Source organism: Rhodamnia argentea, chromosome 11 (genome assembly GCF_020921035.1).
Source record: "Rhodamnia argentea isolate NSW1041297 chromosome 11, ASM2092103v1, whole genome shotgun sequence".
NCBI lineage: Eukaryota > Viridiplantae > Streptophyta > Magnoliopsida > Myrtales > Myrtaceae > Rhodamnia > Rhodamnia argentea.
The window spans coordinates 12989119-13005012 of record NC_063160.1 but is presented as its reverse complement, the minus strand read 5'-3'; the positions used below and the strand labels follow the sequence as shown (position 1 = coordinate 13005012).

Genomic DNA, 15894 nt, shown 5'->3' with positions numbered 1-15894 from the left:
GGATTAAATTGACAAATCCTCAAAAGGTTTAATATTAAATTGAAATAATTAAAAGATTTATGACTGAATTGGTCACTGTACAATAAATTTATGATTTTTTAGATAATTATCCTCGAAAATATTCATACTAGACGATGTGAAGAGTCGAACACGCGTCACGCACATAACCCACACACGAAGTCGGTTCATCACAGAGCAGCCAACCTCGCGAGATCGACATCTTTTTTTTTTATAGCCAAAACATCAAATAAATACAAATGCCATGCCATTCATGGGTCTAGTACTACGTATTCTATCGAGTTGAGAGCCACAGATTACGGGGCCATGGATGGTGTCCGGTAAATCGTCGGACTCGTCCCTATGGAGGTCAATAACGAGAGGTTGATAACAAAGAGTCCATTGAACACTCGATAAGCGCAACCAATGACGGGTGGCTGTAATCAACTATAAAAATGTCATAAAAATGTGACAAAATCACTTTACGTCGTTACGTTACAATCGTCCATCGCAATTATACATAAAAGAGTCACGAAGAAAAAGAGGTTGTAAAGGTATGTCATTGTAGCTCTGGAATTTCCGATCGAGCGAAGTACCTTCGCATTCACATTTTAGTTACTATGATAGGTTCACGTTATCTCGAATTTCGAGATTTCTTAGAGATAGTGACTCCAAAATGAGATGACAAACTTGTTTCACCGGAAAACGGAAAAAACAAAATGTGGGTCGATCATCATCCAAAATTCAAGATTTCCTTCTAGCAGATACTAAGGCAACGTTTGCTTCAAAAGCGACAATGCCCTTGCGCTCAAGCAAAATCTTTTGTCTTCTTACGATAAAGAACGAGGATTATGCACCTTGCCCATGCTGATGGAAAAATCCAAAAACCTGGGAATTATGATCGACATGACGTCTTTGACAAGGGTAATTTTGGAAAATGCATGTACTCCCCACTGCTTGATGTACCTGTAAAGTTGAGCTATCGGTCAATTGCAGAAGAAAAGGAGGAGGGGGGATACACCAAAGTAACAGTCGTAATAAATAAAAAAAAAAATTCAATTGCACGACGCAATCAAAACATCGAATTAACAATAAAATTCGAATTGATTCTGAAATTCTGAATCTAAAAAATGAAAATAAACAGATCCAATAAGAATAATAAAATTTTCAAATAAAAGAATTACAAAAAAAAGGCATCTCGACTTGCAATTCTTTTTCTTCTTGAAGATTTCGTGATCCGCTGCCAAACTTATTCCAATTCAATGAGTATTCTCAATATTATGCCTTGAAGAGACTCGAATCTCCATGCTCTTTAACATGTAACATTGCTCGGAGCAATTTTTGGGTCTGATCCGATGGGTATAAAGGAAGATGGCCCGTAACTTATTAGGATGGTCAAAGTGAGGCCCGCGTCTAGTTCAATGGCCCATTCAATCTTACGTGAAAGGATCGGATCTCGGGAGTCTAACCAATCTCCCTCAGCCGCAGTTGTATGCTACTTAGCCGGATGTGAGTTTCTCATGTTTTTCTAGGTTACAGAGACTTGTCCCGGAGATCTTCAACGAGTGAATTCAGATGACGGGATGGAGCCTCTCAGCGTAAGCCGAGGCACTTTCTCACTCAGGAGCACGAGTAGATCGATCGCTTCATTTGATTTGAAATGCATTGAAGCATACCGACTGAAGCACGAATCGATTGAGTTTAAGGTACGGTGGCCATTGGAGGTCATCGGGCCTGGGGGCAGTCAACAGGTAAGAGCGGTCGGACAGAGAGCTCACGCTTTGGCGAGAAGGGAATGGTTCCCGGCGTAAAAGGCATCTTTGAGAGTTGACCCAAGAGGACTTCTGTCTGCCCTAAGTTTTGAAAGAGTGGTAAGATAGCAGGCATGAGCTTCAGCTCCTCCATGACCTGCTGAAGATGGTTTCTGTCCCTTCCTTTTTACGTTATCACGTCACCCAATCCCGGGTCTTCGCCACCGCAACCCTGGCAGCACCCAAACGCCTACTGCAGTCATACCTTCATTTACAAGCATGATGCAGTATAGCGAGCAGTCACCCGAAAACTGGTGCATGACACTAGCAAAATTTTCAGCTTTATGCAGAATCTCTTGTAACATGAATGATCGGCGAAACCATCTCAAGATTTGTACTTTCGATAGTATTGTGCATGAACACCCACACCACAAACTAGATTGGGACTCACTAACGTGCTTGCAGAAATATTGACAGGACACAACATAACAAAGATGTCCAGGATTTACATCGCCAGGCAGGAAAAGCTTATGACTGTACTCGCGATTAGTTTATGTAAATATATATGTAGACATCTATATACATGCATACATATTATGTGGGTGTGTAGAGAGAGAGAGAGAGAGAGAGAGAGAGAGAGAGAGGGGTTGTCCTGGCAGCCCCAGTTGGTAGAATATCAGGGAATACACTCTTCTGTCCTTTCCAGGAGTCAGCTGTTCCTAAGCAAAACCAAGAACACAAGAATGCAGAATAAATCATAGCATCAACCTTTTTCCCCTCCTCTCAACATAAGTCTGATCGAAATTCGACTTCGAAGTGGCATTTCATGCCGATGTGTGCTTATATTTGGAGCATGTGAGACACGATACCACTACATAACAGAGCACCAAGGCTCGGACTTAATTAGTTGACCATGGCAGATTAACTACTTTACACCGTGTAATGAGGGTGTTAAATGTGAGACGATCTCATAAAAAGGGCTTTCCCAGTGCATGACACTACCTGATTCTAATCACCACAGAACAATTTCTAAATTATATCTTTTTGTTGGTCTAATTCATTTCCGATACGCCAAAATTTTCACTAGTAAACGCATCCACAACCTAGAGGGAGGAAGAAAGAAGAAAGTCCACAACATAGCAGATAGAGGTGAAGGAATATTAATCGTGCAGTGCTTGGAATTGGTGTTTTCCTGACAACAGATTCAAGAAGGATACCAGATGAAATCAACAGCTACTTCTTAGATTGAATTACCACAACTTATCAGCCTCGATCTAAAAGGTTACCATAAATCGCAACTTGAACAATCCAAGCCACACGAGAAAAAATAAATAAATAAATAAATAAACCGCCACCATTACGCATTTGTTGCTTCATATGTCAACAGTCTGATGACTGGTATGCTTGAAGCCACCCAATTACGCTTTGAAACCATCACTGCTGATAGTATTTTGGATGTCACAAGTCACAACTACGGAACACAGGCAACCGTGTAAGCCCAAGCCAATTGTACAGATGCTAAATCATACAGATTCCTGCATATGGTGTGAGAATAGGAATGGTTTGCGTTCAAAGAGTTGAACTCTTCATGCCATGATTGAGAAGCTTATTTCCATCATACGGTATCACCACTTAGTGGATACAAGCGTAGAAATTGTTTGCACAAATTTCCAATTGCAAAGTATAAGCCTCTAGCTACATGTGTCCATTTCACTAATGAAAGGTTCGATATCTGAACTACAACTTAAGACAGGTTTATATACGGCAAAGGCCTAGGTAAAATAAAATTGCACTGCACCGATTTTTGGGACTTGTGATAGCATGATCAAGCCGCAAAGGAGTCTATAACAAGGACTAAAGCCTCTAAGTATTAATGATAATCTGATAGATACCTCAAGTGCATGCTAATCATAGCTTTCTAACGTTGTTTGCAACTTCAGACGTAGCTTCCTCCTTCTGTCATAGACTTATATGTAATATACCATGCCTTTACCAGGAAATACCTCACTACGAGATACCATCATGAGACAAAAACCTGACAAGACAAAAATTTGCATTCAGAACTCAACTGCAATCGAGGTATGAAAAGACACATGAAGGCAAAAAATAATCAAACAAGAACACCCTTACCTGCCCTGCCAATTTGTTTTTTGGCATAAAAGAATGACAAAAGCATTGCAGGAAAGAGCCTCACTGAAGCCTGAGAAACATTCAATCTCAGAATTTGTATCCAGTTTGGCGTCTGTCCTACTAAAATCCAAATGCCCCCTGACGAGAGTATTTTGGGAGCGAGTGGAGCAACCATAGCCAACAGCATATCACACAAACATCTAATTATCTCTCCATCACATATGTGCCCAGGTGTACACACTCTGTGGGTTGGCCTCTTTTAAGCGGACTTAGCTTTTCGGAAAAGTGTGAAGAACAAAAAGAAGACATCAGCCATATTGTGTTCATAATTGTGTGCATCTTAAGATCGCTAAAGTTACATATAGGACAAGAAACTCATACATATTATAGAATGCAACAGAAGTAGCTCAAGAAAACCAAAGGAAACTAGTAAAAGCCAAGCTAAAATGTCAGAGGAATAATGAACAACTAAATCTCAAGATAAATCATCCTCTGTCCTAGCCTTTGTCCGGTACTGCCGACCTGATCGGACCAAAGACTGCTTTTTGTCAACTGCTTCTTCCACTTCATCTTCCTCCATTGCACACAATTCACTATCTTCGGCATCCACAGCAGCAATAACAGGGGTTACTCTTCTACGTATTGCCTCTTTACTTGCATCTTCATTATCTTGCTTCAGCTCCTCACCATTGTCTAACATTGTGGCCATGCTACCTCTTTTCCTCGGGATGAAAGTGACTGATTTAGGAATATCAACAGGAGAATCATCCAGACATATTTCCGTGGATTTTGACTTCCTCAACATGTTCATAAAGTCCATATAGGCTTGCCGATTAGATTTTTCGTCCATGTCAGTCGAGGAATCAAATGTATAATGTGTATATCTGGAAGGGTTTCGCACATAATCCGGAACAGCAGAAGAAAAATCTTGAGAAGGAGCGATTTCTGCATCTTCGCTGACGGATGATTCTGTTCTAGAAGGATCCATTGTCACAGGTTCAGCTTCAGCAGATGCTTCCTCAATCGATTCAGGATCAAACCGAACACGCTTTTGTGTCTTTGAATCACTTTGACCATCCTTCCTCTTCAAAATAGATTTCAGATTGACATCAACTTCAGCTGTGTGAACTTGGGAATTAGCCACTAAATGTGCATTTTCCTCAGAGACATGCAGAGAATCTATCTTTTCAGCTGCTTCTGCATCTTCCTTTAATCTAATTTTTGCAGCCATGTGGTCGGCACGTGGATCCCTAGCAGCATCGCTGAATGAAGTTGGAAGCTCATTATCATGATCGATACATATGCCATAGTTCGTTACATCCTTCATATACAAGCGGTCTCCAGCCTTCTCTCTCCCAACAGCTAATTTATCATACCGATCCTCCTCTTCCTGCATACCGAAGAAACAATTTTGAATTCTTTAACATAGAAAAGGGGTCGCCCAAAAATCAACAAAGTATAAACACAACATTACAAGGATACCCAACAGATGTGGAAAGGGAAAAAAAAAAAACCTGACAGGTTTTAATCGGCCCATAATTGCAGAAATCGCAAAATTCTCGCAAAATGCTAGAACAATTCATAGAATGGCATTTTCAAACTGTATTAATGTAAAATGATAAGCACATATAAAATGTTTTTCAAAAATTTCTTTAACACAGTCATCGCAACTTCAACCTGCAGACGTAATGCACTGTTTAGCAAACTTCAAGAATAATTCAGTTTCAGCCTCTAAGTTTCCTTCAACAACTGCAGGCAAATTTAAATGCATGAGGGGGGGGAAGAAAAGAAACAGTTTATCTCACCTGAATTACCTTACTGTGCTCTACAAAATTCTTATTGCAATGAAATGCAACGTGTCGGCAAATAATTTCGGGCTCAAACCATGTCTTTGGACAGACGAGTGCACGATGACAACACATCTGATGAAAATGCTCCGCACCTATGACTAAGAAGAAAAGCACCGGCCAACAGAAGATTTTATATAGCTTACAGGTGCAACGTACATGCAAGGAATGACGACAGTGATCTTCACCACTGCCACTGATTCGAATCATCAAATAGAGTATCTTCAATACTATATTCCAAATCAGGCAAATAGAGCATTACAACAAAACCTAGTCTTTGTCAGCTCCAGTGCTTCGCTCACTCCATCACAACACGGATTCAAACATTTTCACGAACAAAAGCCGACCAACAAAAACTCAGTCATAAGCATCTCAAATCGTTCCGCTTATTCCTACGATGCAACCAATTCCTTATAAACAGATGATTTACCAATCACACCGGCAACTTAAAGTTTTTCCCGAATAAAATCTCCGTAAGAATCCATCATACCTCAAAGTCCAAAGTGCAATCCCGCCCGATAGAGGACTTAATCTCCCACTCCTCGTCGTTATAATCGTCCGGCTTATCAGATTGGCTCGACGAACCGCGTGACCGCGGCTCCTCCTCCTCCTCCTCCTCCTCCTCCTGCTCCGCCAAGTCGTCGTCGAGGTCCTCGAGATCCCTCTCGAGCTCCTCCCGGAAATCCCGCCGTTTTCTCCCCAGCTCGAGCCCGCCGCCTCTCGGCCCGAGGTCGAATTCCGGTTCCGGGCTGCCTTTGTCCCGGTTCCACTCCTTCCTCTCGACTTCGTCGTCGGTGAGGCACCAGAGAGAGCTAAAGGGCGAGGCAGAAGACTGCGGCGCCGTTGCGGAGGAAGAGGACAGGGAGCCGAACAGGCGGTCCACCCGAACCTTGAAGCTGTCTTCCATGGCGGTTCTGGCGTAGGATTCCGCTGGATGAGAGAGAGAGAGAGAGAAAGGTGAAGGGTGGGGTTGCTTTATAAATGGGATTAGGGATCCGGATTAGGAAACACCCCCGGGGCCCGGCTTCCAAACATTTTATTCCGAAAATACCCTCGAAGGGGCACACGCTTGAGTACAGTTCACTCGCACGTGTGCCTTGCGGAAACTTCTAAAACACACCTGTGTATTGTACAATTTCCCTGGGACCCAAAAAAATTTGTACAATTTCCCTTTTTTTCAATATTAAGGCTCCGTTTTATCGAATATATATAATATATAGCTCCGTTTATTTTAAAAGATCAAATTATTTGAATATTATTTTTTCTCGAAATAATTAGTCGATTTTATATTTAAAAATTTCCTTAAAAGATGAAAAATATATTTTATTCATTCATTTTTATAAGTGATTCGAGTGATCATTTTTTTATGAATATTTTTACAAATCATTCGCCTTCTGAAAAACGAACGCACTCTAAAATAAAACTGTTTACGACTTTTTCGCGCCCGGCTTTCTACTTAATTGCAACGATGCGTCATAATGTCGTAAACTCTGTTTAGATATATGTCACGACATCTTTGTGCTTAATTACGGTGACGAGCCATGACATCAGTTGTGCCTGCAAGTCCAGCATATGGTCCGACTCTTAGATCTTCACTTTAAATTTCCCGAACAAATCGACACACATATGAGGATTGAAGGGTCCCCTGTTTGTGTGATTTGCAGGAAGTTGGGAGCGAAAGGGCTTGCAAGATCGTTTTGTATTCAAAATGTGGTTTAGGCCTAGACCCAAACTGAACATTTGCATTACCAAAAGCTTTTAGCTAAGAGTCGAGTTATGCCGGTGCCGTGAGGGACATATGAAAAGAACCCTATTTAGAGAGTGCAGCAAAAATCGTGAGATTTGATGTGAACAGTTGGGAAAATTACCAAAAAAGCCTTAAATTTATTGTAATTGTGACAATTTAGTCCTGAAATTTTTTTTTTGCCGATTTAGTCCTAAACCTTTTGTAATTGTGCCAATTCAATCCATCATACTAATTTTGGTTGGCCGGCGATCTAATATTTAAATTTTTTTTTATTTTGATAAATTTTTATGTTTTTTTCTTTTTTTTTTCTTTCCCCTCCCCTCCTCTCCCCACCCCACCCCAACCCAACCCAAGCCGGTTGCCATAGTTCGGCGACCGACCGGAGGGGCGGCCGGAGAGGCCGACTTGCCCCGCCACGAGGGGTCGACCTCGTCGTCACCGAGCAAGGCAACGATGGCGAGGTCGAGCCTCGCCACGGCCGGGCGAGGCTCAACCTCGTCGTCACCGTGGCGGGGTGAATCGACCTCTTTGGCCGTCCCTCCGGCCGGTCGTCGAACTATGGCAACCCGTTGGAGGTGGGGAGGGAAGGGGGGAAGAAAAGTAGAAGACAAAAACATAAAATATATATATAAATTCAAAAAAAAAATTAAAATATTCGATTGTCGGCCGACGTCCACGTCGCCAGCGGCCGGCCAAAATTCGACGGATGGATTGAAATGACACAATTTCAAAAGATTTAGAATTGAATTGATAAAAAAAAAAGGGAGTTTAAAATTAAATCGACACAATTGCGATAAGTTTAGGACTTTTTTGGTAATTTTTCCCAAACAGTTAATAAAACATGGTCGAAGCTCGGAGCCTTAACTACTTTATTAGTAAAGTGAGCTCATTCTAACCGCGTACCTTATGCATGATGGGTCGGCGAGGAAATGGCAACAAACGGCTGCAGCCACTAGGTGTAGGCGCTTTCCAGAGGTGAAATCTTCTAGCTCTTTCCGTGTGACCGAAACTGATCGAACTGTGGTCATTGATTTGATTATTATCAGATGTATACAAAGCTAGGAGTTTATAAACTCGTGTCTTTTTAATTTACCACACCATCAAAACATAAACAATTTTCATGATGAGAGCCTAAGACAGCCGACCGAGGTATTTCATGGATTTCGGTTTTACGTATTTAAGGTAAGGCGTGCTTATCCTTTTGCTTTCGTTGATTAGTTATAGAATCAGATTCGGGCAAATTCGTCCTCCTACTAACGAAGAGATCTTGGCGAAACGCTTCTTTCTTTTTTTCTTCTCGAAATTATTACAAGGCTCAACCGATTCAACAATTAGATTAGTGGAGTCATCTTATTATTTGTCTCGAGTTTATCTTTTTAACCATAGGTATTCTTTCGGGTGCAACATGGGCTAATGAGGCATAAGGGTCATATTGGAATTGGGATCCAAAGAAAACATGGGCATTTATTACTTGGACCCTATTTACGATTTATTTACATGCTCGAACAAATAAAAATTGGAAAAGTTTCAATTGCAAAGCGATGGGAACGATGGAGCCTACGAATACATAAGATTTCTATTAAAAATGAAAAATAAATCCTAATAATTCATTAGGTGGGATGGTTGAACGAACCAGGGACCAATTCATTTATTCCAAGAATTTATGAGATTACCCTATAATTTTTTTTTTCACAAAACCCTACAATTAAAATAGTTATTGAAAGAGTAAATATTCGCCAGCGAAAATTTTTATTAGATTACTCAATAAATACATTTAATATCAAATAAAAATCCACCAATTTCTTGAAATTGAGAAAAATTGTACGAAAACATTAGGATTGCTTGCACTCGAGAGTAAAATCAGACCTCTCCCGTCATGCGCCTAGACATACACAGGTCCATTTAATTATTGAACTTACATGACCGCTTGACACGATGTCGTTTCGTACCAGGCCAATAAACATACAAGTTCATTCAATCTCCCGATTCCTTTATGCAACAAATGGACTATACATCGAGAGTCTTATATATTGCGTATTGCGTACGTATATTCATCATTTCTAACGTGGTTGTAACACTCATTCTTGCCATTACTACATCTGACAGCCGATCCACTGCCTCGAGACCGCCACGGTGTCGCCGCTGCTAAATTTCTCTATTACCCCCATTGCATTGTGCATGGAGAGGGAGAGGGAGATCATCCATCTTCTATGCAAGTTCTGTGTTGCCGTCGTCCTAGCTTCCATGATGTGCCGTCAAGCACTTTAAGATAAACAATTAGAAAGAGGAACAAATAAACAATGATAAATCGGATATCTACATCACTTGGAACGATTGTATGTAACGAAGATACGAATTATTGGGGCTCCGATACAAAACCCGATGTGTGAAAAAAGATTGTTGAGATTATTCCACAAAACTAATCGTTTATTTATAAATATGAGGAAAAGTCTTATCCTTTAAGTTAATTTTTGAAATGAGAGAGACTCAAGACCACCCAATACAAACAATGTATTTGAGGAAGATACTCGATTGCACAGTAGTTACGGCTTCTCAAAACTTAACTGCAATCCGCTCCAAGTATGAGTTTTGAACTTCTAACGTGCCAATGTCTTTATGAACAACAAGTAAGGCAGCAGAAGAGTAACCGACGGACCGATGATGGTTGCACTGGGCACAAGACCCGTGTTAAGTTTTAGCGACCCTCACTTGACTCGTCAAGGGCCACGACGGGCAATCGAGGTTCAACCTGCTCTCTCTTGTGGTTCCCAGTGGACGGCACCCATCTCGCGTATTTCTCACAGGGGTGTACGCTCCTCTTCACTAAGATAAGAGAGACGGACCAAGTCTCAGCCACAGCTGCCTCTTAGCATAACAACTGCAAGATGACAACATTAGGGGTTGACAACCATCCACGGAGATTTGACCAAAAAAATACCATCCACGGAGCATATGTTTCAGTGAAAAAAATCCCGTTAGGAATTTAAGTCGAAGAGACATCTGTAAGGATTCTGTCGACAAAAAACCAATAAATAACATGAAAATAACATCATATCAAACAAAACATGCCTAACAACTACCCTCAAAGCACAGGTTAACGAAAACTAATTTTGCATATTGACTTCATGAACAAATCATAGTATCACCGTTCTAGAGAAAAGTGCGCGACAAGCTGCTGTGCACTCGAAAGTGGACAGGAAAACATCTTCGACAGCCAAATAACAAATTAAGCTGCATGATTTCATGCCGGGACAGGTCGCCGCCCAGGCCTCAACTTACATACAAAGAACGCCGACAGAAGGGAACAGATCCGGGTGGATTTGAACCACCAACCTCTCCAGCCTCCTCAAGGAGAGAGGCTCGAGCGCTCTGCCCTTTCGAGCTCACGGATCTAGAAGCCAACCCTAGCTGATCATGCATCGGGTACGAATTTCAATCCAATAAATCCGCATTCATATAGGGTTTTGGCCCGAACTAATTTCCAGAAATATCCAGTAGAAGTGTCCACCGATTATAAGTATAAAACAGATCATTTACCAATCTAAATCATACCGACTAAGCCTCCATTTATTTCGCAAAAAATAAATAATTAAAAAATATATTTTTCAAAACAATCGAACGAATAATTCATCCTTCACCAAAATGTTCAGACATAAGTTACCAGTAATGAAAATATCTTTCAATAATAGACTATTTTAAACGATAAAATCGATTATTTAAGAAAGAGCATTTATATCGTTCATTTTTTGAGGTCAAATCTTAATTTTTGATACCCCCAAATCCACGTTTTTTTCTCATGTATGAACGCGAAGTCATACCATCTCAAATAAAAGTACCATAGACAAAACCATTGCTAAAGCCACTGACAAATAGTACAGAAGTCCAAAAGTTATTTTTTTCAAAATAGTCCAAATGTTAAAAATCAAGAATACCATACGTTTCCACACACCAAATTACAATTTTTTGTTTTTTGGTCCAAACACCAAATTACAATTTAATAATATCAAAGATGTTAAAATTTTAACATTTCTACATCTGAATTTTCCATTCGTTAAACGAACAATATATGTTTGTTCTGTATGTATTTAAATAATATTTTGTTGTCATAATATATTTCATTCCTATATGCAAAAAGAAATAAACATGTTCCAGAAAAGCTATGGATAGATCTACAAGTACATAACACAAAAGCGCATATAACAGGGCCACTTCATACCGACAGCATTTCAAATAGGAAGAGAACCACCAAAATTACGACGACAAAAGCGGCGCTTCTAGACAATAATTCCCCACCATCTTTTACCTCGAATCAAGGCACAAACCAAATCTGGAACAGGAACTTACGAACACGCAGCAAAATTAGTATTTCCATAGCCACCACAAAATGCATGGTCTCAGGTCGAACGCACGAGTGGACCAAAAGGCATCCTGCTCGGCTCACATAGAGCATTTCTTGGGTACGCCTTCACCCTTTGAAGCCATTCAAGATGACAACCCTCGGCTGTTCATGCGAATGAACACTCGCATCAAGCGAACCAATAGTATTACAATTTTGCCCCCATGCTCCGCGGCCATGAACCATCAGAGCGGTTAAATCACCAGGATCGCAACAGAACAATAGGACCACCGATCCTTCAAACTGATCCAACTGCCAGCATCATTATTCTAACAGAACTGAACATAAGTATCGGAAGACGTACCAAGAACAGCAAAAGATAACCTCACATGCACGACAAATGTTCAACCCAAGATTCGGTAATTGGAGCAGGGGTAAACATCATGCATACTCGCACACCACACCAAGCAGAGACTGTCACCTCTCGATCCGCAATAACAGGAAATGCTCAATCCGCTTTCTTCTCTCAATCTTCCATCTTCCTTCCGCTTTATCAGAAACAAGGATGTGGCCTTTCGTGGTGAGAAGCTTCCAATCTTGTTGCCTCGATCACAATCCAGAACTCATCTACGACGCCCTCAGCAATCACCGATGACCAAAAAGGCCGAGGAACACATACAAAAAGAAGCAACACTTTTGATAGAATGACCCTTTACATATCATACCCTTCTTGATAAAGCAAATTGAGATAAAGCAAATCAACCACAAATGGAAAATTCACATACCACCATTCAACGAGAGAAACCAGAAAAGAGATGCAGCAACACCCGAAATGAGATGCAGCATCACGAAGTCAGCGACAATAAATTAAGGTTGAACAAGGCAACTGACAAGTACCGTATAACAAAACGATTTTTGGTTTCCTGTGTGAAGCGTATCCGTATGAACAGAACAAGGATTTCCAGTATTTGAATGGACAAAACCCCATTGATTCGACTTACTCTAGAATTTTCGAAGGTCATTCTGACGAGAATATCAAAGCGAGGCTGCAGAATTCCAGAACACATACCGAGTTAATTGATTCTCCCCTCCTTGTGAGGCAAGAGATGAAAGACAATTCTCCTACTTAAAAGATCGATACGGCAGTTAGACAATACTATATAACACCAATTGACAGTAACGACAAGGTTGATTGTAAATTTATGAAGCTCAACTCTAGGTATAGGCAATATACTTCCAATTAACAGGCATATTAATGTGCTCGAGTGTGATTGTGCTGATAACTGTCTTCGTATAGAAGAAATTAGAGTTAAGCCCGACCTTTAACCCCTTGTGTCTCACCTTCTCTGCGTCAGATTCATTAGGCGACAAATTGCTTTCCCGTCTGAAGGAGCTTTGAATGTCTTCGTCCGATCCTAAATTTGAATGGATGGAGCGAGTGATGCGATCAAAAGTAAAGGGGAGAGCGAGCAGAGCCAACGCGCGCAAAGCACACAGAGAGAGGAGAACCCGGGCAATCCCCGTGCGATCTCCCCTCAAAAACCCGAAAAGCTTGATTTTTCATTGACTTTTGGTTGACCTGCCATGCGAGCGCACCCATCATGGCAAAGGCCGGGATGACAAAAGATCGACCGGAACTCGTCAGCCCCAGAGCTAAGGGGGCAAATCTCGTTCCGATCTATCTCATACATCCGCCAAACAACGAGCGACAGTACCTCAATTATAAATCGAACAAGCAGCGCAAATACATAGTCACAGCCTCTGTCAAGCCAATCGACACCGGAAGTTTCTCCTCTCTTCCCTCCATGACCGCCAGATCGTCCTCGCCAAGCACCGCCGAGCTTCTGATGAGCTCGGGAGTCTGTTGATCATAACGAACGCTTGAAGAATCAGCTTCCGTCATCCCACACAGCTAAGGAACTGGTGGAACCTGCCAGATCGGGGAAAATACACACGGAAAAGACGACTTCGTAAAACAAACGCAACCGCGCGGATCGGAGAAGCAAATCGGATGAAAACACAGAGCTGCGAACACCGGAATCTAGAGCTGAACAGGAAAATCAGCAGAACCTTACCTCAGTTAGCTAGGGTTACGAACCTCGATCTTCAGAGCAAGGGGCTTCGAGCCATCGAAACCGCCATGGAAGCGGCGAACCCGAAGCGATCCGATGATGGATTGATTTCGGAGGGCGAGGTAGCCATGGATGGAGAGGGAGGAGGAGATTTCTGGGAGCGGATCGGATCGGATCGGACCCGACCCGCAAGCGACGAACAAAAGCATCACAGGCGGAGGGCGAGGAATAAGCTTCTAGGGCGAGCCAGCTTATAAAGAGATGCTGAGGCGGTGGACGGTCAGGATTAGAGATGACGACGCTGTCGAGGGTGGATCCGAAGCCACGTGGTGCGTTTCTGGCCGTTGTTTAGTTCAATTGGTGAGGCGGTGGATTACGATCATGCGATGCTGGATACAGGGTGGACATTTCCAAATTGCTTGATTCTCACGCAGGAATCCTCGGGCCATGGGGAAGACAACACGGAACGAGACGACAGTCGGTGGGACCCGTTCGTTTATTTTACGAAAGGGAATCCACCGCGACAAGTTAACAAAAAAATTGTCCATCTTTATAACATGACAAAGATGGTGTAACCATTAGTTGCAATAATAAATTTTATCAGACCATACAAACCATATTTTAAAAAAATATCCGTAAAGCAATTTCCAAAAAAATATAATTTTCTTTGAATTTAACGCACGGGTCAGTTTTGATGGGTCATTACCGCGTCCCATCCGAATGGTCTAAAGTCCAATTTGATGAGCCTAGGGGAGGACATTAACTAACTAAGCAAGGTCCCATTAAGGGTAAATATTTCATAAAGTGTTATCGACACGGGATGTCACGAGCCATTCAAAACGATACACATTGCACATGCAATTTAGTAAGATGGATCGACATGCGAAGAAACCGTGACTAGTTGATACCGTCTGTGTTGATGACTTGATCAACGATTCTTTTGTCTCACCTTTCGTCGGATCTAGGGGTGTCAAAAAGGTGCGAATCGATCCAACTCGAATTTTAGGTTGCATCTTCTTATGGATTGTGTAACAAGAAAAAAAGAGAAAAAACATCGGCCATTTTGACCGTCCGAAAACAAATATGCGTTTAGATCTTGCAAAAAAATTACATCTACGCTTGTCTCTCGAATCGTGCTCTCGGATCTGCAAAGCCTCCTCAAATCATCTACTTCTTCCACAAAAGCAACATCAATGCCACTCTCTATTGGAGGCCAAGGAGAAGATGAGCCATTCGCGAACAAATATGGTCTCCGTTGATAAAATAGCCTTAGACGACGATGACACTTTCGAAATAAGGATCATTTTCTTATCATTCAATGAGAATCTTGAATTTCGTAAAGATTAGAGGCAATATAATCCTTGTGTGAGGACCATCCTATCCAACTTACGGGCATTAAAATTCGTTTAAGTTGTGGATGAATATCAAAAATGAGTTTCACCTGAAATTTGAAACCGACCTTTTAGAATCTAGAACCTATCATGCATACCTTGAAACCTAGAAACTACTCTGTCACAAGTTCCATATCCAGTTCCATGGTACCTAAGAGCCTAACAATCTCAATTTGTTCTCTCTTTTTTTTTTTTTTTTTTTTCATATTTAGTTAAGCAAAATGAGTGTGAGCACAACAACAAAAATGAAAATATCTCATCTTTCAATAGCAACAATTCATAAAAGATCAACACGTAAAATGACATAGACAATCCGTAAAATGAACACCGTTGACAAAAAGCTTGCCATAGTTCCTATCATGGAACTTTTTGACTTTCAAATTTTGGCCACCAATGGACCGAGGTTTATTGAAGTTCCTATGATAAAAACTTTAGTCCAATAATAGAACTTCTTGTCAACACTTTTCATTGAACACGTAAAATAACATAAGTAATAACAAATTAAAAACATGTAACATAAAAATCTAAATTATAAAACCTCAAGCCTCAATCATCCATGAAAAGTTGCTACAAATTCTAACCACCTGAAATCAAACAAAACAAACGTAGATAATCACCTAATA

General features: G+C 41.1%; 1 protein-coding gene and 1 long non-coding RNA gene across 2 annotated transcripts; both read right to left on the bottom strand.

The window, feature by feature from the left end:
• Nucleotides 1–3782: 3782 nt before the first annotated feature.
• On the bottom strand, nt 3783–6679 carry LOC115736417 (histone acetyltransferase KAT6B). Its single transcript, XM_030668122.2, has 2 exons — nt 6216–6679; nt 3783–5268 (listed from the first exon to the last, which is right to left on the bottom strand). Exons 1-2 carry the CDS (start codon nt 6630–6632, stop codon nt 4354–4356), a joined length of 1332 nt encoding a protein of 443 aa, XP_030523982.2. The 5' UTR covers nt 6633–6679; the 3' UTR covers nt 3783–4353.
• A 5433-nt stretch (nt 6680–12112) lies between these two features.
• LOC115736412 lies at nt 12113–14319 on the bottom strand. Its single transcript, XR_004014899.2, has 2 exons — nt 13884–14319; nt 12113–13738 (listed from the first exon to the last, which is right to left on the bottom strand). It is a non-coding gene; the product is annotated as an uncharacterized LOC115736412 (long non-coding RNA).
• Nucleotides 14320–15894: the final 1575 nt, after the last annotated feature.

What these genes read in the sequence shown, in the direction of transcription:
- LOC115736417 (XM_030668122.2), bottom strand. Translation starts at nt 6,632, where the DNA reads ATGGAAGACAGCTTCAAGGTTCGGGTGGACCGCCTGTTCGGCTCCCTG. An exon ending in ATTGCACTTTGGACTTTGAG is followed by an intron (nt 5,269 to 6,215) that starts GTATGATGGATT and finishes TTCGGTATGCAG; the next exon opens with GAAGAGGAGGATCGGTATGA.